Source organism: Aotus nancymaae, unplaced genomic scaffold (genome assembly GCF_030222135.1).
Source record: "Aotus nancymaae isolate 86718 unplaced genomic scaffold, 86718_ANA_hifiasm-v0.15.2.pri h1tg000007l, whole genome shotgun sequence".
Classification (NCBI taxonomy): domain Eukaryota; kingdom Metazoa; phylum Chordata; class Mammalia; order Primates; family Aotidae; genus Aotus; species Aotus nancymaae.
Window position 1 is genome coordinate 1,843,301 of NW_026988418.1, and position 24,441 is coordinate 1,867,741.

Consider the following 24,441-nt stretch of genomic DNA (forward strand, 5'->3'; position numbering starts at 1 on the left):
TTAACCATTAAGTATACACATATAATACAGATGTAACAATCTTTTACTCTCTTATATTCATATTGCAGTTTCATGGTGGTATAAACTCCAATAAAATTAAGAATTATTTTTCAGTATGTGAGATCAAACTGTATACAGAGCTGCCATAATGTATAAATTAAGCTGTGTATATACATTAATATGTACACATACATTCCAATAACATGTTGATTTCCTAGTTTTTTTTTTAAAGTTATTGCTAGACATATCAAAATACAGTATAAAACCGGCCATCACAACACCCTTCTGCAGTAATGATGAGAGTGGACTGGGAATGTGACGAAAGGCACAGAATTCATAAGACTTGAATAAGTAGATGAATGGCTCAAACAATGTGGAGCCACTGATTTTCTGAAGTGAATAGAAGAAACAGTAGTTGATAGTATTTATTCAGGCTTTTAGTCCAGACATTGTACTAGGAGTTTCTCAAGTAGAAAAGCTGTATCACAAGGGTAAGTTACATATGAACTCTAAAAATAAGAAAGGGCAATTGATGGATGACTAGTTCTTCTCCTGTGGCTAGACAGTGCATTGTACAGCCTTTCTGTTTAATGAGGTTCTACTAAAGAGAATGCCAACTCTGTGGTTGACACAGGTGATCCTTGGGTTTGGTCATGCATCAAATTAACAAATAAAAAAGTTTTCAAGGTCAGGTGTAGTGGCTGATGCCTATAGTCTCAGTGCTTTGGAGGCTGAGGTGGGAGGACTGCTTGAGGCCAGGAATTTGAGACCAGCCTGGGCAACAGAGCAAAACCTGTCTCTACCAAAACAAAAAAAATAAATTAGCTGAGTGTGGTGTTAGAAGCCTGTGGGGAGGATCATTTGAGCCCAGGAGTTTGAGGAAGCTATGCTCATACCATTTGCACTCCAAGACCCCATCTAAAAAAAAAAAAAGAACGAAATAAAGAAAGAAAGAAAAAAGAAAATAAAAACACCTTTCAGTTTATGGAATTAAGCATATTAAAAGCCAGGGCCTAGTAAGTACTACACTGATCAAGTGCAAAGGTGAGTTTTTAATATGAATAAAGGGGTCTTACAAGTCAATTAATTCAAGAGGCTATAAAACACATTTTTTAAAAAAAAGTTTAGATTATTTTTCATACAAACAAAAAATTCCAATCACCCACTGACAATACCCCAATCATCCAACAGCCCATCAATGCAGAGTCTGCTGCAATTCTCTGGAAATTTTCATATTCTTCCAGAAAAAGTGCTCAATCTTCATTGCCAAGGTTCTTGGTAGATTCACTTTTCACTAGGAAAAAATAAGTAAACATACAGTCAAGTGTTTATACTGTTTCTGTTTAGCTTGCTCTGTCTCTCTTCTCTCCCTCCTTCTGATGCACAGCAACAGCACTACTCACAGGGACACACAAACCACATTATGTCCCAGGCAGCTAGGATATACAATTCTGGCCACAATAAATAGAGAAATGATGTCTGAAAGTGGCAGTTATATTTTGTGAGGTAACATCCTTCCTGACTCAAGACTTGGGAATGGTCACTTCACAATGTGGTTATGATCCATATTCATGCCATTGAATAGATCCCTATTATCCAGGCTGGCCATTTGTGGTTGGAATAAATTTTTCCATGACTTTTTTTTAAACTTAAATTGAAGGTCAGTATATGTTGAGTCGATGTGGAGTGGCAGAAGACTAGCTAATCGCCATCTCCTTCCTTTCACAGGAAAGAAGACTCAGAGTAGAAACGGAGCTTCTTTGACACCCTTGTCTTGCTTAGAGCAAGCAAGACTAACTATGAGTTTCTGGAGGACAGAAACTAGACGTTTCTTCTCTGTATCTATCCTCACAATGTAGAGCATGTTTGCTGAATCAAGGTAAATGCAAGTCATTCTTTTAGTGTTTTTTCCCTAAATCTCCAAAATGGGAACCAGAGTAAGTGTTCTATTTCATTGTATTGTGATGCTAAAAGGAAATAATAGGTAGTAACTCTTTAAAAATTGTCATGGTAAAATGTAGGTTATTTTGAGGCCTATGGCTGTTGTCTCCATTGAGTAGGTAAGAAAAATAAAACTCAGAGAGGCAAAGTAAATGCTCAAGGGCCCACAGGTCATAAAAGCCAATGCTAGAAACTTACAGCTGGAACTCTGCCTCATATTCCAATTGACAAGTTCCCTGGGGTTTGCTGTTTTATCTAGACTTCAGACTGTACCAGCAACCACAATAGTGTTTACTTAGTACTTTTCATGAGTAAGGCGCTGAAATAAGTTCCATCCAAGATATAGTCCCAATCTTTGTGAAATTTTATTAACACTAGCAGTCCATCCAGTTCCTCCATGATATTATAAGTTTTTTCCTCCTCTGGCTGTCTCTGTACTTCAGGCAAACTCTATTATAGCATCTATTGTATAGTAAGTTTTACATGTGTGTTCCAGTGCCTAAAATCCTTCCCTCTCTCCCTACAAAAGGAAAAGAAAGAAAAGAGAGGTAAGGAATAATGAGGAAAGGTGAGTGAGGGAGAATGGATGAAAGATTTACTGTCCCAGTAAAAGACTGATATATGAGTAGCTGCTGTGCCAGGTATTGTCACTAATCAAGTAATCAATTTTGGGTTGGATTCCTTCTCTAAAGGCTGAGGCATTTTCTAATTTTGAGTTATATTAGAACATTGAAAAGTGTATTTTGATGACATTTATAAATTAATGGGAATTTGTAGCTGTATGGAGGGCACTTTCCCCTTTCTTTGCCTATTGAAGGTGCCCAGTTTTCTTCTTTGAATTAGGGATCCATTCTTTTTTCCTTAGATTGAAATGCAGCATGCTTTTATCAATCATTTAAATCTGCTAGTCTAACTTTGGCTAGTAACAGTCTGTGAAGCAAGTTACACCATTCTGAGCACTTCCTACTGGATTGATATAAGGTAGGTAATCAGAACTCAGCATCTCCAATCTAGTGGACTATCTTAACTGCTCGTCCTTTTCCATTCCTAAAAAAGCAACAAACAAACAAAATTCTGGCTATTTTTGATTAATATGGGCAGAGTTTTAAAAAATTATGGCAATCTACAATCATAGCAAATACTATAACAACCATCAGGTGTTAGAACTACTGAATCCCAGCCCAGAAACATATTTACCCCCAAATTAGGGAAGAGACAACTTGTACTATGAACTTAGGATCAAAATCCAACTTTTTTACCTCCAGAGAGAGAAGGAATTTCAAGACTTTCCAAAGAAAATGCCCTCTTCTTACATAATCCCCTTCCCTCATCAAGGGATCACCCCGCAGAATATCTGATGCTGTGAGAATGTATAAAGAAACAGACACCTTAAAGTACTTACAGAAAGAAATGCACATACAGGAACACCTGGGCATTACTTTTAAGGTATGTGTACTTAGGATGTGACAAAACTGGTATGGTTTTAAAATCCTGTCAGATCCTTTTGGTTTTTTGCTAACACAGTTCTAAATAATCCTCTGTACTAAAAGCATGAGTCATCTGTGTTCTGTAAACAAGTCAAACATCACATACCCACCAGAAAAATAGCAAATTTTATTCAATAAGGCTCCCAGTACACTAGTAGTCTTTTCTTATTGCTTCATTACAGAAAGCCTTCCTTAAATGTACATTCCTAAGCAAGGTGAAAGGAGAGCTGTGTGTGCTGTTTATTTACACAGATGATGTTTGCCCTAGCTACTAACCTACATCACTAAACAACTTTTCCTGAAACCAACATTTGAGAGAGCACTGTGTGAATTTATTAAGAAAAAAGCAAAGTAATACAAAGCTTAAACAAAGTGAAACTGGCCATTTAAAACTAAAATTCCTAATTTATTTTGAGAAAATTATATGGAATATTCTCGAATCGTGAAAAATATTAGTATCATGAATAAAAATGTGATTTGGAGGTCCATAATTTATTATTAGAAACACCATGTTTGCCAACTAAAATCTACTTTCAAGCTGTAGCACTGATAAAATTTTGACCACTTTGAAAAACATTTTTTCTATTAAGTTTTGCAAAGAAAAAAACACTATGCGCAACAGATAAAACATTACAACATAGGTTACTGCATCTTACAGCCTAATGCTGGTATAACAATAAAACTTAAACCACACATTTCAAATATTACTTAAAGAATAGAATTTATCAACAGGCAACAACTTGAGAGAGAGAGAGAAAAAAAAGAATAGAGTTCAATTCAAGACAAAGATTCTATGTTCCTCTGGAGTCTGTTACAACAAAACTGGGCCTGTATCTATAATTCCTGTAGTTGAAAGTGCTACGTAGTTCTTCTCCGGAGGGCTCTAAGTCCGTCAGCGGTGGCAGTCGCGACCGCGGGTGCATCCAGTTTCTGCGCCCAGATTAAGATAAAGAATCTGAAATAACAGTTACAGTAGAAGATAACACCACCCCCTGATCAATACTATCCTTCTTAACGCTAAAAGTAGTCACTTTAGGGGAGGGATCCAAGATGGCCGCTTAGGAGGAAGTCGGGATTGCAGCTCCAAGAGAAGGCGCAGAGGGTGAGTGGACGCCGCATTTCCAGACGGACTTTTACTGCCCACAGACCAGGAGATTCACAGGAGGAAAAGCCCCATGGGTCGCCAGCACCGCTGGTTTGAGCGGAGTGGCCGCTCAGCCTACGCCCTGGAGCGGGGGGGGTGGGGGGCGGGGGGGCAGTGGCTTCTTATGCAGAGCTAGAGAGACAGAGTTCCCTCTGAGCCAGAAAGGGGAGCTGAAGCAGGGAGCCAAGCCAGGAGACCCCCGGGCAAGGGAGCGCCACGAATCTCAGAGCCGCTGCACACAGGGCAGCAGATTTTAACTGCCCACAGACCAGGAGACTCACAGGCGGAGAAGCTCCCCGGGTTCCCAGCGCCGCTGGTTGGACCGGAGCAGCCGCTCGGCCTGCACGGGGGGCGGGGAGCAGCGGCTCCTTGAACAAAGTGAACGAGACTGTGTCCCCTCTGGGCCAGCAAGGGGAGCTGTGGCAAGGAGGCAAGCCAAGAGATTACCGGACAAAGAGGGCCCCTCTGGAAACACGGCTGAACCCGGGACGGTCCAGCTCTGTGGGGGAGGGGCGTCCTCCATCGGGAAACACCCTGCAGTTCCCGGGGCAATTTTCCGTAACCAAGACAACGCGCCACTACAGAGACTCCCTCACTACAGGGGCGGGCCAGCATAGCGGAAGCAGTTCTAACTACACCCACAGGACTGCAAGGAAGCTCACACGGAAGCTGGGCGGAGCCCACAGCAGCTCAGCGAAGCCTCTGCAGGCTGAGTGTGACTAGACTGCCACCTTGTGGGCAGGGAAAACGGTAGCAACACAGCTGAAAAGCATAAAGTGCTAAACCCCTGGGCCAGAACACCTGGGGAGAAGAAAAGGGGGTTTATGAGTTCAGCTGCTGCAGACTTAAAATTACCAAAATCAGAAAGACAGCAACTAAAAAGTCAATAGGTGGATAAATCCACAAAGATGGGAAGAAACCAGCGCAAAAAGGATGAAAACACCCAAAACCAGAACACCTCTCCCCCTACAAGGCAGCATAACTCCTCACCAGCACGGGAACAAGACTGGACGGAGAATGAGTGTGATGAAATGACAGAATCAGCTTTCAGAAAATGGATAATAAGAAACTTCTGTGAGCTAAAAGAACATGTTCTAACCCAATGCAAAGAAACTAAGAACCTTGAAAAAAGACTTGATGAAATGCTAACGAGAATGGACAACTTAGAGAGGAATATGAGTGAATTGATGGAGCTGAAAAACACAACACGAGAACTTCGCGAAGCATGTACAAGTTTCAACAGCAGAATTGACCAAGCAGAAGAAAGGATATCAGAAGTTGAAGATCAACTCAATGAAATAAAATGAGAAGGGAAGATTAGAGAAAATAAGGTAAAAAGGAATGAACAGAGTCAACAAGAAATATGGGACTACGTGAAAAGACCTAATCTACGTTTGATAGGTGTACCTGAATGTGACGAAGAGAATGCATCCAAGCTGGAAAATACTCTTCAGGATATTATCCAGGAAAACTTCCCCAATCTAGCAAGGCAGGCCAATATTCAAGTCCAGGAAATACAGAGAACACCACAAAGATATTCCTCAAGAAGAGCAACCCCAAAGCACATAATCATCAGATTCACCAGGGTTGAAATGAAGGAGAAAATACTAAGGGCAGCCAGAGAGAAAGGTCGGGTTACCCACAAAGGGAAACCCATCAGACTCACAGCAGATCTCTCAGCAGAAACCCTACAGGCCAGAAGAGAGTGGGGGCCGATATTCAACATCCTTAAAGAAAAGAACTTTCAACCCAGAATTTCATATCCAGCCAAACTAAGCTTCATAAGTGAAGGAAAAATAAAATCCTTTGTGAACAAGCAAGTACTCACAGATTTCATCACCACCAGACCAGCTTTACAAGAGCTCCTGAAAGAGACACTACACATAGAAAAAAACAACCAGCACCAGCCACTCCAAAAACGCACGAAATGGTAAAGAGCAGCAACACAATGAAGAATCTGCATCAACCAATGGGAAAAACAGCCAGCTAGCATCCAAATGACAGGACCAAACTCACACATAACAATATTAACCCTAAATGTAAATGGACTAAATGCCCCAATCAAAAGACACAGACTGGCAAATTGGATAAAAAGCCAAAACCCATCAGTGTGCTGTATCCAGGAAACCCACCTCACATGCAAGGATACACAAAGGCTCAAAATAAAGGGATGGAGGAAGATTTACCAAGCAAATGGAGAGCAAAAAAAAGCAGGAGTTGCAATTCTCATCTCTGATAAAATAGACTTTAAAGCAACAAAGATCAAAAGAGACAAAGAAGGACATTACATAATGGTAAAAGGATCAATGCAGCAAGAAGAGCTAACGATCCTAAATATATATGCACCTAATACAGGAGCACCCAGATACATAAGGCAAGTTCTTAAAGACTTACAAAGAGACTTAGACTCCCACACAATAATAGTGGGAGACTTCAACACACCATTGTCAATATTAGACAGATCAACGAGACAGAAAATTAATAAGGATATCCAGGACTTGAACTCAGACCTGGAACAAGCAAACCTAATAGACATTTACAGAACTCTCCAGCCCAAATCCACAGAATATACATTGTTCTCAGCACCACATCACACCTACTCTAAAATTGACCACATAGTTGGAAGTAAATCACTCCTCAGCAAATGCAAAAGAACGGAAACCATAACAAACAGTCTCTCAGACCACAGTGCAATCAAGTTAGAACTCAGAATTCAGAAGCCAACCCAGAACCGCACAGCCTCATGGAAATTGAACAACTTTCTCCTGAATGTTGACTGGATAAACACTGAAATGAAGGCAGAAATAAAGATGTTCTTCGAAATCAACGAGAACGAAGACACCACATACCAGAATCTCTGGGACACATTTAAGGCAGTCTCAAGAGGTAAATATATAGCAATAAGTGCCCACATGAGAAGAAAGGAGAGAACTAAAATTGACACACTATCATCAAAATTGAAAGAGCTAGAGGAGCAAGATCAAAAAAACTCAAAACCTAGCAGAAGACAAGAAATAACTAAGATCAAAGCAGAAATGAAGGAGATAGAGACACGAAAAACCCTACAAAAAAATCAATAAATCCAGGAGCTGGTTTTTTGAAAAGATCAACAAAATAGACAGACCACTAGCCAAACTAATAAAAAAGAGAAGAGAGAATAACCAAATAGATGCAATAAAAAATGATAATGGGGATATCACCACAGATGCCACAGAAATTCAAACCATCATCAGAGATTATTACAAACAACTCTATGCACATAAATTAGAAAACCTGGAAGAAATGGATAAATTCCTGGACAGTAGTCTCCTCCCATGCCTAAACCAGGAAGAAGTCGAAACCCTGAATAGACCAATAACAAGGTCTGAAGTCGAGGCAGCAATTAAGAGCCTACCACCCAAAAAAAGCCCAGGCCCAGATGGTTTCACAGCCAAATTCTACCAGACATACAAAGAGGAACTGGTACCATTCCTACTGAAACTATTCCAAATAATCCAAAAAGAGGGAATCCTTCCCAAATCATTTTATGAGACCAACATCATCCTAATACCAAAACCCGGCAGAGACTCAACAAGAAAAGAAAACTACAGGCCAATATCCATGATGAACATAGATGCAAAAATCTTCAATAAAATACTGGCAAGCCGATTACAACAGCACATCAAAAAACTTATCCACCATGATCAAGTAGGATTCATCCCGGGGATGCAAGGCTGGTTCAATATATGCAAGTCTATCAATGTAATTCACCACATAAACAGAACCAAAAACAAAAACCACATGATTATCTCAATTGATGCAGAGAAGGCCTTCGACAAAATTCAACAGCCCTTTATGCTAAAAACTCTCAATAAACTAGGTATCGACGGAACGTATCTCAAAATAATAAAAGCTATTTATGACAAACCAACAGCCAATATCATACTGAATGGGCAAAAACTGGAAGCATTCCCTTTGAAATCTGGCACTAGACAAGGATGCCCTCTCTCACCACTCCTATTCAATATAGTACTGGAAGTTCTAGCCAGAGCAATCAGGCAAGAAAAAGAAATAAAGGGTATTCGATTAGGAAAGGAGGAAGTCAAATTGTCTCTATTTGCAGACGACATGATTGTATATCTAGAAGACCCTATCACCTCAGCCCAAAATCTCCTGAAACTGATAAGCAACTTCAGCAAAGTCTCAGGATACAAAATCAATGTGCAAAAATCACAAGCATTCCTATACACCAATAACAGACTTAAAGAGAGCCAAATCAAGAATGAACTGCCATTCACAATTGCTACAAAGAGAATAAAATACCTAGGAATACAACTAATAAGGAACGTAAAGGACCTCTTCAAGGAGAACTACAAACCATTGCTCAACGAAATAAGAGAGGACACAAACAGATGGAGAAACATTCCATGTTCATGGTTAGGAAGAATTAATATCGTGAAAATGGCCATACTGCCCAAAGTAATTTACAGATTCAACGCTATCCCCATCAAGCTACCAATGACCTTCCTCACAGAACTGGAAAAAACCACCTTAAACTTCATATGGAACCAAAAGAGAGCCCGCATAGCCAAGTCAATTCTAAGCAAAAAGAACAAAGCAGGAGGCATCACACTACCGGACATCAAACTCTACTACAAGGCTACAGTAATCAAAACAGCATGGTACTGGTACCAAAACAGAGATATAGACCAATGGAACAGAACAGAGGCGTCGGAGGCGACACAACATATCTACAACCACCCGATCTTTGACAAACCTGAAAAAAACAATCAATGGGGAAAGGATTCCATGTTCAATAAGTGGTGTTGGGAAAACTGGCTAGCCATATGCAGAAAGCAGAAACTGGACCCCTTCCTGACACCTTACACTAAAATTGACTCCAGATGGATTAAAGACTTAAACATAAGACCTAACACCATAAAAACACTAAAAGAAAACCTAGGGAAAACCATTCAGGACATAGGCGTAGGCAAGGACTTTATGACCAAAACACCAAAAGCATTGGCAACAAAAGCCAAAATAGACAAATGGGACCTAATCAAACTCCACAGCTTTTGCACGGCAAAAGAAACAGTCAATAGAGTGAATCGGCAACCAACAGAATGGGAAAAAATTTTTGCAGCCTACCCGTCTGACAAAGGGCTGATATCCAGAATTTACAATGAACTAAAACAGATTTACAAGAAAAAAACAAACAAGCCCATTCAAAAATGGGCGAAGGATATAAACAGATCCTTCACAAAAGAAGACATACATGAGGCCAACAAACATATGAAAAAATGCTCATCATCACTGGTCATAAGAGAAATGCAAATCAAAACTACATTGAGATACCATCTCACGCCAGTTAGAATGGCGATCATTAAAAAATCTGGAGAAAACAGATGCTGGAGAGGATGTGGAGAAATAGGAACACTTTTACACTGTTGGTGGGAGTGTAAATTAGTTCAACCACTCTGGAAAACAGTGTGGCGATTCCTCAAGGACCTAGAAATAGAAATTCCATTTGACCCAGCAATCCCATTACTGGGCATATAGCCAAAGGATTATAAATCGTTCTACTATAAGGACACATGCACACGAATGTTCATTGCAGCACAGTTTACAATAGCAAAGACCTGGAACCAGCCCAAATGCCCATCGATGATAGACTGGACAGGAAAAATGTGGCACATATACACCATGGAATATTATGCAGCCATTAAAAAGGAGGAGTTCACATTCTTCGTAGGGACATGGATGAACCTGGAAAACATCATTCTCAGCAAACTGACACAAGAACACAAAATCAAACACCACATGTTCTCACTCATAGGCGGGTGTTGAACAAGGAGAACACATGGACACAGGGAGGGGAGCACTATACACGGGGGTCTGTTGGGGGGGAGGGGGGATAGTGGGCGGGTGGGGAGTTGGGGAGGGATAGCATGGGGAGAAATGCCAGATATAGGTGAAGGGGAGGGAGGCAGCAAATCATACTGCCACGTGTGCACCTGTGCAACAACCTTGCATGTTATTCACATGTACCCCAAAACCTAAAATGCAATATAAAAAAAAAAAAAAAAAAAAAAAAAAAGAAAGTGCTATGTAATAGTTTTGGGTTAAGGTGAGTAATTTTCTTCACTTTTTAAAGGTAGTCACTAAATTTTACTCATCCTCTAAAATCTTGAATTCAGAAATACAATTAGTTTACTTTAGTCAGAAGTTACAACTATAGTTAAGTAATTTTATGTATTAAACTTTTATGTACATTTTTTCCAGTTCTAGTACTTCCCTGTATCACAAAATCAGAGAAACAAAAGCAGAGAAAATAAAACCAGTGGGTTTAGAAAAGGAGATAAAGGGTAACGGCAATGATATTAGCTTAGTCTAAATGCTGCCAAATTTTTAAATATAATGTTCCTTGCAACATTATCTCTTTCTATAAGGTAGAATACTAGCTTTTTTTTTAAACCATTCAACATTTTTATTGTCAACTAAAAATGTTTTGCAATCTCTCATTTTAGAAATGTCTAAAGTCTTAACTATGGAGTAAATTTATGTAATCATGGACAGTTACTTAAAGACTATTAGCTTAAAAAGAGACAAAAATACACAGAACTCTAGGCCAAAAAAAAAATCCTTTTTTAGTCATTCAATTTGATTCATTCACTTAAAATTGGTTTTAAAAGATTATATACTCGTAAAAACAGAAAAAGAGCAGCATCTCATTTATTTAGTTCTTCACATTAACTGTAGCTATACAGTAAGATCCTGTAAGTGTGTAAATATAGTGGGAAAACATGTATAAAGAAATAAGGGTGGACACATTTTGCTTTGGTTTCTCTAAAGCTATTCTAAGCATTACAGGAACAAATTTACACTCACCTTGGTGAAGAACTTTCATGTCATTATTGGATCCTTTCAATACCACATGTAATGTTGGATACTCAATGATCACTTTGTTCCTCAAATTGTCTAGGAGACTTTTATAAGGATCTAGTTCATAATATCTTATTAATAAAAAACAAAAACAAAAAAATAGGAAATACTCTTAATATTCAAAATTACTAATAAATATATGAGTCCTTTACATTAAAATTTTTTAAGAGGTGATGACAATTCAGTAGTTATTTCCTTATAGTATAATAAGTTTAATACCTTCTAAGAAAGCCAGGTACAAGAGCTAGTATTATAGAGGTTCTAAAATTAAATTTAAAAAACATCAAATATTCTGACATTAGGAAAGCTCTAGAACAAGCTACCAATTTCCATACCAAGTAAAAAATAAAGACTTTTATATATTAATGTTATTTTTCTTGAATAAATGGATGACTAACAATTCAAATTCCTCAAACATATTTATTTTGAGTCTTAAAGACAACCAATCATCTTATGATAATTTCCAGTAACATGGCAATAAAATAACTGATTACAAAATTGGCTTTTGTAAAAAGTCAATTATTCTAACTAGTTTCCAGAAATTTATATTGCCATATAAAATTTAAGAAACATGGAGTTTATCATGACATAGCTGCCAAATGTGTCACAGGTAATTACCTGCTAATATTCATTAAAGTATGAAATTTTCAAATCATTATTTAAAAAAAATAAGTTTGAGGTGACTGAATATGCATCTCCAGAACATTCATTCTTGCTTGCTCTCTGGGGTGGGAGTGAAAGGGGTAGAATTCTAGCTAGCTCACTAGCAGGTACATAGGAGAATATGTTGGCATGTTAATGTCATTTCATGCCAAAGAAGAAAAAGCTGAGAACATGTCCATCAGTGTAGTGCAGTTTTCTCCAGCATTTTTATTCATCTCTACCAATGACAGATGATATTTACATGTAAAATACATATCACATGAGATATCCAGACTAACAGCTACAACTCCATCCTTTTATCTCCTGCTCAAAAAAGGACACTGGAACACAACTGATCAAGAGTGAGGCTATCATTGGGATGCATTTAAATTTGCTGTAATTTTAAGAGTGAATCATTAACAACTTTGGTATTTCTTAATTAGTAATAAATTATCTGCACCATCATAGCTGTCCAAGACATGCAGGACACTTATTAAGAAATCTGATGTAGGGATTTCTTCATGTTCTGAATTTGTCTCATGCAATCGTTTTCAAATCAGGAAAAATAAAAGGGCTTAACAAAATGCAGAGCTAAGCTTAAAAACATGAAAGAACAACTGTAAAACCAAAACTTTACTTATGCTTCCCTGACCACATGTCCCAGCCTGGAATTATTCATTTTAGAATTGGAGAATATTCTTTATGTTGAAAAGAAACTTGAAATGCAAAATACTGTTTTTCTAAACCAGCCACCTTAGTGCCCACAGATCATAGAATGTATCTATGTATACACATTCTTCTCCCTGTGTATAATGTAATACAGATGTGCTTACAATACTTTAAAAGTGTTTCCAGCATTCAAAGATTAAATGCTTCACATCTTTTAAACATTATGTTTCTTTGAAATAAGCCGTATTTTTTAAAAAGTTAGTAGTAATTATATAAAAAAGAAAAATGAGATTGTATCAGATACCCAAGTATAGGATTAACTTACAAAGTAAAATATAAAATGGGGATAACTAAATTTTTCTTGGGAGGAAGCAAGACCTAGACTCTCAAACAGGAACTTTTCAAGTCATATCCTACAAACACTTGGAATAATTTATCTTCTGTGCATTTTAACTAAATCATAAGGCTTCTATTCAAAGGCATTTTTCAAATAAGGGTTTTTTTTTTTTTTTTACTTGTTTCAGTTTTTGGTAAATAATTTTCAGTGTACACTTATTGTTTTAGGTGTCTTATTTCTTTTTGTAATATTAAATTTTAATTGGGTTTCTCTAGATTTCCAAAGCTGAAACCAAGAAACAACGAAAAGAGTTCTTCAAAAGCTACATGGGAATCAGAGCCTAAAATTACTGCTGATATAAAATATGTTCCTAGCAGAGGAATGTTCAGAGATGTATAAAAATTACTATGCAACAAGTTATACATGCTTCAGATCCTAAAACTATAATGATTATACTTGTTTACTTAAAAAATCTTCATTCCTGTTTTACATGCTAAGCAGGCACTGTGCAAAGCACTAAGGATGCAAAGATTTGTAAGAGACTTGTCAACTAATAAATTATTTTAAAAATATTTTATGCAATGAAAATCTGGTATGTTGTGCGGTTTTGATTAGAATCAGTGGATTTTAGTGTTTAGCCTAAAATGTTGCAAACTTTTAGTCAGCAATATGCTACTGAGTGTCAGTAAGCTTCTGGGCCACAGCTTTCCAACCTGTTAAATGAAGCAGTCAGATTTCACTAAATAATCTTTTAGCTGAAATTCTGAATTTCTTAGATTTTTCTACCACCAGTGGTTACTGTTAGTCTACTACTACTATTTATCAGTAAATTAAAAGCAATTTTTAAACTGTTCATAAAGAAAGTTTATCAGACACATATGGGGTTAACATTTTATGGACTTAGAATTTAGTTAAATGAAGCAGTAACTTTTAGTGGTTGTTTGGGTTTGCAGTTTAACTCTGAGTTAAAGTCCTGGCTCCACCATTCACTGGTCTGTGATCCTGGACAAGTTACTTAACTTACTTAAACCTCAGTTTCCAAGCTTGAAAATGGGGATAATCACAGTATTGCTTCAGAGAGTTACTGTGAGGGCTAAATGATAAAACACAGAAACTGCTCACTCATTTATTTAAGCCCTAAGCACATGTGTTTTATATTTTTATTTACCAAAAATAACAGCACTTTCCTATAGAAACTTTAGTTCAGGACAAAGTCCTGATTTCATTAGCAGTGAACATACTGCCTTTATATGCATTTTGCATTTTAAATGCAGTCTTATAACTTTCAGTATGACCTTTCAACTCATTATTTTATTGTCACATTTACTTCCAAGAAGATAAAAGTACTTTGAATGTTTCTGCTTCCATCATCTTGAGGCAAGTTTTAAGAGCCTAGCTTTGCACTGCCTAAAACATTTAGGTTTAGCTCCCTTGCAAGCCATTAAGCTACTGAATCCTAAGGGACAGCTTTATCTTTTTGAAATTTTCACCAACTCTGGTATTTCCATTAGTATAATGGCTCTGCTACCAGAAGACAAACTACTTAGGTTTGGAGGAATTAAGATACTAACATTTGTCTTTTCTCTTGCCCTCTGAGACCCTTCTTAGACATCTCCTCTTGTTATTTCACTTGCTCACCCTCACAGGATCACCGGCTGACCCTGCTCTGGGCAGCCTCATGGGGGCATTATGAGGGCAGAATGGCTCAGTGGGCTAAACAGGTGTTACAGTTACATTATATAAATAAAAGTTGTCATGATAATCAAGGGTGTGCTTTTAATCTTGACTCTGTCAGTAACTTTCAAAAAACTGGCCAAGTTCTTGAACTTCTTTCTCTGTACTTTATTAGCAAATTAGTGTGCTTTAAAAAAAAAAAAAACTCCTCATAACTCAAAAATACAAGTTTTTAAAGAAAGGAAGTCACAAACCACTTTACGTCCCGTCTGATCACTGACACTTCATGGATCATCTCCCCTTCCATCTCCTAAAAAATACCAAAACTAAGTTTGAATTTCTCCAAATTTAACGATCTAGTAGCAGTCCCTAGGCCACAGTATTTTTCCACTAAAATAAGATCACTGAATTAGGTGATCACCAACATCCCTTCAGCTCTAAATTTCTACTATTTTTGATACTTATCTACTAAAGGTAACACTTAACCTATATTTTTGCATAGTTTGTATTTATTTCTCAATCTAGGTTAAAAGTTCAACTAAATGATTCCAAGAAAGTTTTAATTCTTGTATTTAAATATTAAAAAGGTATTATTTAAAATTTCTCCAGATAATACTTCTGTCTAACAATTTTTGGAACTCATAATGTTCAAGTCACATAGAAAAAGATTTTGTCAAAGTTAATCTTTTTCTCGCCCAATCTCTTAGTTTTCATATTTTAAAAATCACAATAGTTAAATTAGTGGTTTGCTGCACCTTGTTTTGGAATTTTTATGTATCCATGTAAATGAGAATGCTCCATGCTCATGGCTCATGTATAGTCCTTATTTACATGAAGCATAGATCATGAGTTGTGTAGTACATACACATACCTTAATTCAGAAAGTTCACCAGTTCAGAACTGCACTTGGTAAATTATCCTATTCTAACCACGATATTTAAACTATAGATATGGTAAAATAAAATGGCCAACTATATATTTTAAAACCTGTTTTAAAGAGGGGCTTACAAGGTTCTGACTTATTCTAGATATTATTTCTTTGAAATCTTTTCTGATTTTTGCTGGCAAATTCATTACTTTTAAATCCACAAGGCTTAAGTTCCAGTCTTATCACTGGTCCTCATGAGCTATGACTCCACAAGGATACTTAGTTTTTCTCATCAATATAATGGTAGGAAAAATACCTACTCATGGGCTTTTTAAGGACTATAATATAACAGGTGAAAATGTTTCCAAAGTGTAACTTGCTAAGCTAGCATCAGTAATAAGATTTTATACTCCAAAAGTAACTTGGCACCCCTTGCAAGGAAATGGCATACTTATTAGCAATTATATTTATGATTTATGACAGAGACAGAGACTAGTTAGTAGAAAAAGCATGAACTGAACTCTGTTAACAAATAGGCCTGAGTCCAAATCCCAGCCTTATAAACTGTACAAACTTAGTTTCTTTGGGTAAGTCGATTTTTCAGAGCCTAAGACTCCTAATCAGGTAGAGAAAACGCAGTACACACTTTATTAGAATTAATGCATGTGAAAACGTTGTAAGCATTAGCCTGGCATTTACTCCTCAATTGATTCCTCAAATATTTACTTTGTGTCTACTATGCACAGGTAGTCTGCTAGGTAATGGAAGTTCATAGGAAGAAACCTGACACTTTATGAGGGGAGGCAGACAAATAAACTATTGCATTTCATTGGCACAAAAAACACTGGCTAGTAATGGTTTTTTCCTTTCTATATTTAGTACTCCTTTCAAGATCTCTTGGAAGGCAGGTCTGGTGGTAACAAACTCCCTCAACATTTGCTTACCTGAAAAGGATCTTATTACTCCTTTGCTTAAGAAACTTAGTTTAGCTGGAAATGAAATTCTTGGTTGAAGACTTTTTTTCTTTAACAATGTTGAATATAGACTCCCAAACTCTCTGGCTTGTAAAGGGTTTCTGCTGAGAGGTCCGCTGTTAGCCTGCCTGTTGGAGTTCCCTCTGGAGGTGACCTGCCCCTTCTCTCTAGCTGCCTTTCATTTCATTCTTTCATTTAGACCTTGGAAAATCTGATGATTATGTGTCTTAGGGATGACCTTGTGAAGAATATTTCAGGGGTTCTCTGTATTTCCTGAATTTGACTGTTGGCTTCTCTAGTAAGGATGGGGAAGTTTTAATAGATGGTATCTTAACATATGCTTTCCAAGTTGTTTGCTTTCTCCCCGTCCCTTTCAGCGATGCCAATGATTCATAGATTTGGTCTCTTTACATAATCCCATATTCTCAGAGGTTTTGTTCATTCCTTTTCATTCATTTTTATTTACTTCTGTCTGCTTTATTTCAGATAACTCATCTTCAATTTCTGAGATTCTTTCCTCAGCTTGGTCTACTCTAATGTTAATACTTGTGATTGCACCGTGAAATTCCCAAAGTGTATTTTTCAGCTCCATCAGATCCGTTAGGTTCACTTTTATATTCGCTATTTTGTCTGTCAGCTCCTGTACTGTTTTATTGTGATTCTCAGTTTCCTTGGATTGGGGTTTGCCATTCTCCTAAATCCCGATGCATTATCCTTAGCAAACTAACGCAGAACAGAAAACCAGATGCCACATGTTCTCATTTATAAGTGGGAGCTAAATGATGAGAACTCACAGACACAAAGAACTAGGAACTAAGGTGAAGGTGGAGGGTGGAAGGAGGGAAAGGAGCAGAAAGAATAACTACGGGGTACTAAGCTTAGTACCTGGGTGACTAAATATGTACAATAAACCCTGTGACATGAGTTTACCTACATAACAAACCTATACACATATCACTGAACCTAAAAGTTAAAAAACCCCGAAAGCTAAGTAGATCCCCAGCAAATATTCTCTCTTGTTCTTTTATTGTTTTTTTTTTGAGACAGACTCTTGCTCTGTCACCCACCCTGAAGTGCAGTGGTGCAATCTCAGCTCACTGCAATCTCCACCTCCCAGGTTCAAGCGATTCTCCTGCCTCAGTCTCCCAAGTAGCTGGGACTATAGGCATGTGCCACCACACCTGGCTAATGTTTGTATTTTTAGTAGAGACAGGTTTCACTATGTTGGCCAGACTGGTCTTGAACTCCTGAACTCAGGTGATCTGCCTGCCTTGGCCTCCCAAGTTGTTCAGTACCGACTTCAAATATTCTGTTTTTGCAGGCTGCACAGGCCCTTCACTATCTAGGCACTTCAGTTCCTAACCCTAGCTAACCCCTCTCCTTAATTGGTTTTTTGCCCAACTTTATTGAGGTATAATTGACAAATAGGAATTATATATATTTAAAGTATACAATTTTATTTTTATTTGTATTTTGTAGAGACAGGGTCTCCCTATGTTGCCCAGGCTGGTCTCAAACTCCTGAGTTCAAATGATCCTCCTACCTCAGCCTCCCAAAGTGTTGAGATTACAGGTGTGAGTGACTGCGCTGGCCTCAACTTGATATTTTGATGTATTGTCTACATTGTGACATGATATCATAATCAAGTTAATTAACATAGCCATCACCTTACATAGTTAGCATTTTTTTCTTTTTTCTTGTGATAAGAACACTTGAAATGTACCCTCTTAGCAAATTTCAAGTATACAATACAGTATTGTTAATTACTTCTTTCTTAAAATCCTTTCTCCTCCATGCACTTTTTTCCCCTCTAATTAACATAGGGATTTTAAATCTTCATCTTTAGTCTCAATTTTGATGACAAAACATACATTTCCTCTGAAGCTAAAAGTGAATGCAAATGTCTCATCAGTACAGACTCTTACATCTTTGATCTTTATTAGGATGTATTACCTTGTAAAATATGATTAGGTTCCTCAGAGAAACTTTTGCTTAAAGGTTAAATAGTCCATGAATTAACTACATTATAGAAGGGCATTATTTTAGAGTTGGCAGGAACTTACAAGCCAGTCTTTTTTGTCTTCCAGTTAAGTATACTGAAGCCCTGGGAAGTTAACTATCTTACTCAGAGTCACTCAAGGAGATGTAGAGTTGGGACTGTAAAGCCAATTTTGTTATTTCTTTCACTCAACTGTTTGCTTGTTCATTCATTCCTCACTCAACAAATATTTACTGAGAGCCTACCATGTTCCAGACTGTTCTTGGTACTGGGAATACAATGTTGTACTATAAGGTATTTACTAGAGGTGAAACGACAAAGACTTTCTAAGAAGCAAGTGTATGTGATATGTGTAAGGTAGCGATAGGAAGGGAGAGCTAGGCCTACAGTACTGGCTAGAGAGTGGATATGTTTAAAGTACTGAACAGAGAATGGATACAGGAATACACATAGAATTCACCGTTGTAGTACCTAAAATTTAAATTGGCCACAAAATATTTTATAACTAGGATGGGTAAATTTAGTAGATTAACATGAAGTTAAAATATCACTTGTTTTTAGAGAAAATTCACATTTTATATTTCACATAATTCCCTTAACCAAGAATCAAAATAGTATATATTTGAAGTGAGATCATCACTATAGAAATTGTAGGCTTGCAATCTGCTAAGAATTTGACCATCTCATCACTTTGGATCACTTCAAATACAGCCTCTCAAACTAAAGTTCTCAGGTTCAAAGCTACTGAGACCTCAATAGTTGAGTTTATATCTGTCCAGTAAACACTCACCCAACTGTGCCAACTAGCTGAGCTTCAGGTTTCTTAGAGCTAAGTTTACAATTCTTATCATAAAACTGCTTTACCAAGAATACCACATATGAAGCCCATTCCATCACTGGAAGAGTATAATCTTTGAGACAATAAAAAAGTTGAGTAAACTACTCTACATATTCCCTTTTGGTGCGGACATTCTTCAGGTTGACTCTAAGAATTTCTAATCCTTAAATGATGCTTCCTTTGTTCTATAATAGAATACAGAATTATTGTAGTCCTTAAACAATGCTTCCTTTGTTCTTTATCCTCCTCTTCTTTGTTTTAGAATCTATATCCAAAATGTGGTCAAAGGTTAATGCCATTCTGAACACATACTCATCTTGACAATGATTACTTTGAAAAATAAACAACAATCCCAAAAAGGTATAACAAAGAACTGTGGTTGGGTTTCACATAATCTGAAAACATGCATTACGATTATGGTGCTGAAAGGCATGTACTATATTACAAAGAACATACTGAGGCTCTGAGTGCAGGCAGACCTAGGTTTAGACCTAGGTTCCACCATTTAGTGGTTACACAGCTGTAGACAGGGCTATCCATTTAATTATAATACACTTATAATGGATAATATAATTACATTATGTATAAAGTGCTCACCAGAGTACCTAAATAGTAGTAAGGCACTCAATAAAAGGTTGTCATTCATACTTACTATATTCTATAAAGATAACGATTAGCCCCTAGATTTAACCTTGATTTTAAATCACTCTTGCTAGAAACAATTTTTGTATGTGTTTGGGAAAACTTACTCAGGGTCTTCACATTTTTTGCTTACACATAACCTAAAATAACTGAAAAACCGATACTTTTGCACATTCTAAAATTAACATCCTACCTAATTTAAGTAGATGCAAAGAACATAATTTATGGTGCACTCAATACTGAGTTTCGCTTGAACTTATATATTTAAGCTCTTCTTTCTAAGTTAGAACTCGTACTTGTTCTCTGGCCTTGTTTTCCATTCCAATTCTCCTGTGATTCTCGTGGCTTAGCCTTCCAAGTAGCTGGGATTACAGGCACACACTACCACACCTGGCTAATTTTTGTATGTAGACAGACAGGGTTCTGCCGTATTGGTCAAGCTGGTCTTGAACTCCTGGCCTCAAGTGATCTGCCAGCCTCAGTCACCTAAGTGCTGGGATTACAGGTGTGAGCCACCACATATGGCCATTATTCATACATTTTTCTAAAATGGATGATATTGGTGTTAAATTAGCATGGTATTTACAGTATACTGAATTTACTTAAGGGTGATATGTTTCATTTTAAATCATCAGTATTCACAGTGCACTATAAATTATGCTCTTTGCATCTACTTAAACTTGTAGGATGTCAATATCCCAAGTAGTATGTTTATACTTGACCTTCTCGCCAATACAAATGTGTATGTAAAATTTAATTTCATTACCTATGACCTTTATGTTTTAAATAATAAAATTTCTTCTGAACTGAATAATTTTAACTATTATTCACATTAAATTGATCAAAATAACACAAATATATTACAAACAAAGGAAGTTTTTTTTTGGAGGAACTATCTCTTAACATGATGGACGAGCACTGATGATGGCATCTTCTATTAAAGGTATGGCTGTTTACCAATGATTCTTAGATTAAATGATTTCCCCTCATTTATCAACTTGGTATCCATGAACAGAATCAAATTTCAAAAGGAAAACAAGAGGAAATTTACATAATCCTATCTAGAGAGCAAGCTCCTATTCACTAATTCTTCATCACAGTTATTTTCAAGGCATCTTAGGCAGAAATGATCTCTGGCTTTTTACATAAGAAAAGACATCTGAAAATAGTTAACACTGTTCTTAGAAATTCTGGAATTCCTTCAGTGTTCTCCAGTATATATTTAATTCTGTACTATTCTCAAAATAATTTTTAAGTTCTAACTTTTAATGGATATCTAATAAATTTCCTAGAGTATCTTCAAAGTATATTTTTCAATTATTCACCGTAAGTCTACAACAAAGTCATCTAGTTTTTCATTTCTAGTTCAATTAGGCAAAGTGCACAGACTAACATCTTTAAGGAGGTAAAAATGTGATTCAAAAAAAAAAAAAAAAAAACAAATCCATTCTACTATCAGTTGACATATTTCTTTATACAATTTCAACAACTCAACTGAACAAATATCTACCAAAAACTTACTATATCAAACACATGTTAGATACTGTATGGGAACCAAAAATGTCCTCAAAGAGTTTACCAGCCTGGCCAGTGTTTCCCAAAGTGTCATCCCAGGAATAACTTATATCAGGGTCACCCTTGGGAGGCAGAGATTATAAAAAATATAGGTTTCTGGGTCCTATGTAAGATTTACTAAACCAGAACCCTAAGAGTGGTTTGGAAATAACATTTTCAACAACTGCCCTAGATGATTATGGTGGATACTGAAATCTGAGAAGTACTATTCTGAAAAGAAAAGAAATACAGATAACGTGTTCCACTGGGGAGAGGTTTACAGAAAGGAAGAATAACTGGCCAGTAATGAAAGGGGGTCTCTGCTTGCTAGTGAGTGGGTGGAAGCCAAAAGAGGCCATGTTGGCCTCACCTGAGGCCTTTACACAGGTAAAATCAATTTCTCAAAAAGGGGATAGAAAAAAGCATCTTACCGCTCCATTTCACTGAAAATGATTTTAAAATACTTTATCTTGAAGAGCCATAAAGATTTAAAGAAAGTAAAATAAGCTTAGTTTTTAAAATTTAAAAACATTCTCTCAAGCATGGAAATAAAATCATCCAAGAGAAATAGCTCATACTTTTGGTGGTTGCTTTTCAAACAAAAAGCATTCCAAAATTATTAACTAAAACCAGCACAGGAGGAAACGACTAACAGATTCTGTGCAAGTACAACAGGATAATATGCTCATGAACAGTAAAATTTTTTGTGATATCTATGAAATCGAAGTTTAGATAATACTTTAAACTGGGTTTGGGTTTAAATCTAAATTCTTGGCTTTATATGCAAAATTCTGGAAACATAATGGTTTGTTCTTCCATCAAGAAATGATTAAGTCTGGACTGTCTATGCAAAGAAGCCCATGCCCTCCACTGGGCACATTTTACATTTTATGCCTTGTATTTTATGTATCTATCTATTGCAGTATTTATCACATTATCAGTCTTCCCACCTAGACTGTGAGCTCTTTGAGTGCTAGTCTTTTAGATGTCTATATATCCCTAGGGATTAGTACTGTGCTGGCACATGGAAGGGGCTCAATGAAAATTAACCGAATAAATGAAAAATACAGACTTGATCAATCTTTACTGATACTTTAGGTCAAGTTCATGTATCAAAAAGCCTGACCTCTGTCTGAGCAGGTACTACAACTTTCTGAAGCAACTTTTAAATTGTCCTGGGCCCTTGTTACAATCTTCTCTCTTTCTCTCTCATTTCACATGTTCAGAACTGAAGCCCCTAACTGTTTACATGATATACAGTCACAAATAACCAATAAAAAACCCTTTAGAGCAGGGATTGGCAAACTACAGCCAGGAGGCCAAATCCAGCCCACTATCTGTTTTTGTAAATAAAATTTTACTGGACCATAGTCCATTCTAGTCATGTCCATTCAGTTACGTGGTCTATAGCTGCTTATGTGCTACAATGGTAGAATTGACTAATTGTGACTAAATGGCCCACAAAGCCAGAAAATATTTACTATCTGGCTATTTATAGGAAAAGCTGTCCAAGCCCTGCTTAAGGGTATTAACGTGACATCAATACCTAGCACTCAGCAGGCATATATATTTTTAATGAATTTGCACATTACTTATTAAAAAATTAAGACTGAACATTTACTGTGGAAAAGTCACTGACACAACTCTGTAGGAAATAAAAAGATGAAGATGCCTACAGCAACCACTGTCTTCAAAAGGGAGTTAATCATCATATGGTTTAAGTTTTATTCGGATAAAATAAGTCAAATTTATAGGAACCTATGAGAAATGCAAAACACTTTTAAGGTTCTAAAGATAAGGAAATTACATCCATTTTGGGGGAAGGAAATGAACTCTACTGTAGACACTGGTAAATAATTACCTAAAAGGAATGGAGAAGAAAGGACAGATGGAAGACTCATTGTGGATGTCAATTATGCAAGGTAGGGTGCAAGGTAGAAGTCAAGAAGTAGTCGAAGATGGTGGGCTACAAGGTCTTACACCTTGGCTTAACAGAACAACAGTGCCAGTAATAGAAAATGAGTATCATCATTTGTGACTGTTTACTAGATGCCAGAACAGTCAGTCCATTTAATTTGAAATACACACATCAGGAAGAAATATATGCAGTGTAATGAAATCTAGACATTTTGAGCTTAAGATTTAATGAGATGTATAAATGAAGATAGCTGGAAACCCAGATTTAGAGCTTGGGAGAAAGGTTAAAACTGTATCTAGATTTGAGGGTAATTTCTACAGAAATAAGTCAACAATATCTTAAGTTCCTGAGATCTCATATTCTTCCAGTATCCAATTATGTCAAAAGAAATATTAACAAACATGACTGGTTATCTGCTCCCTTGTGTTTAGTGGTGAGTGGCCTGTTGGGAATGTACAGCTAATATTACATTTAAAGTATATCCCAGAAATATAAGAAATTTTATGGCTGATACATGCCTGGAGTCTCAGCTACTCAGCAGGCTGAAGCAGGAAGATTCCTTGAGCTCAGGAGTTCAAGGCTGCCATAAGGCTATGTTTGTGTGCTCCTGCACTCCCACTCCAGCCTGGGCAACAGAGTAAGACCCTGTCTCTTAAAAAAAAAAAATTTTTTTTTAAGGAATTTGGTTAAAAGAAGCTGTTGAATAAACAAAAAAAAAAAATTTAATATATGATACAGTTAACTATTACCAGACATGTGGAACCTAAACACCTCTTATGTTCATTGAATCATTTCAGCACGATATTGACCTGAATGTTCTAGCTGAAACCCAA

At 36.8% G+C, this 24,441-nt stretch overlaps 1 protein-coding gene across 14 annotated transcripts in view; it reads right to left on the bottom strand.

Moving 5' to 3' along the window:
- The window catches only part of LOC105710429 (box C/D snoRNA protein 1), a 151,104-nt gene that overhangs the window by 88,336 nt on the left and 38,327 nt on the right, over positions 1–24,441 (bottom strand). For 7 of the 14 annotated variants that reach the window (XM_064372168.1, XM_064372165.1, XM_064372169.1 and 4 more), the window contains one exon: positions 11,440–11,564. The exons of 3 other annotated variants lie outside the window; for them this stretch is intronic. In XM_064372168.1, the coding sequence (XP_064228238.1) occupies positions 11,440–11,564 (125 nt within the window). Of the gene's footprint in view, positions 1–1,016; positions 1,295–2,405; positions 2,462–11,439; positions 11,565–15,086; positions 15,126–24,441 lie in introns of those variants that run through there. 4 more of the 14 variants (XM_064372171.1, XM_064372172.1, XM_064372178.1 and 1 more) reach the window with 4 other exon arrangements.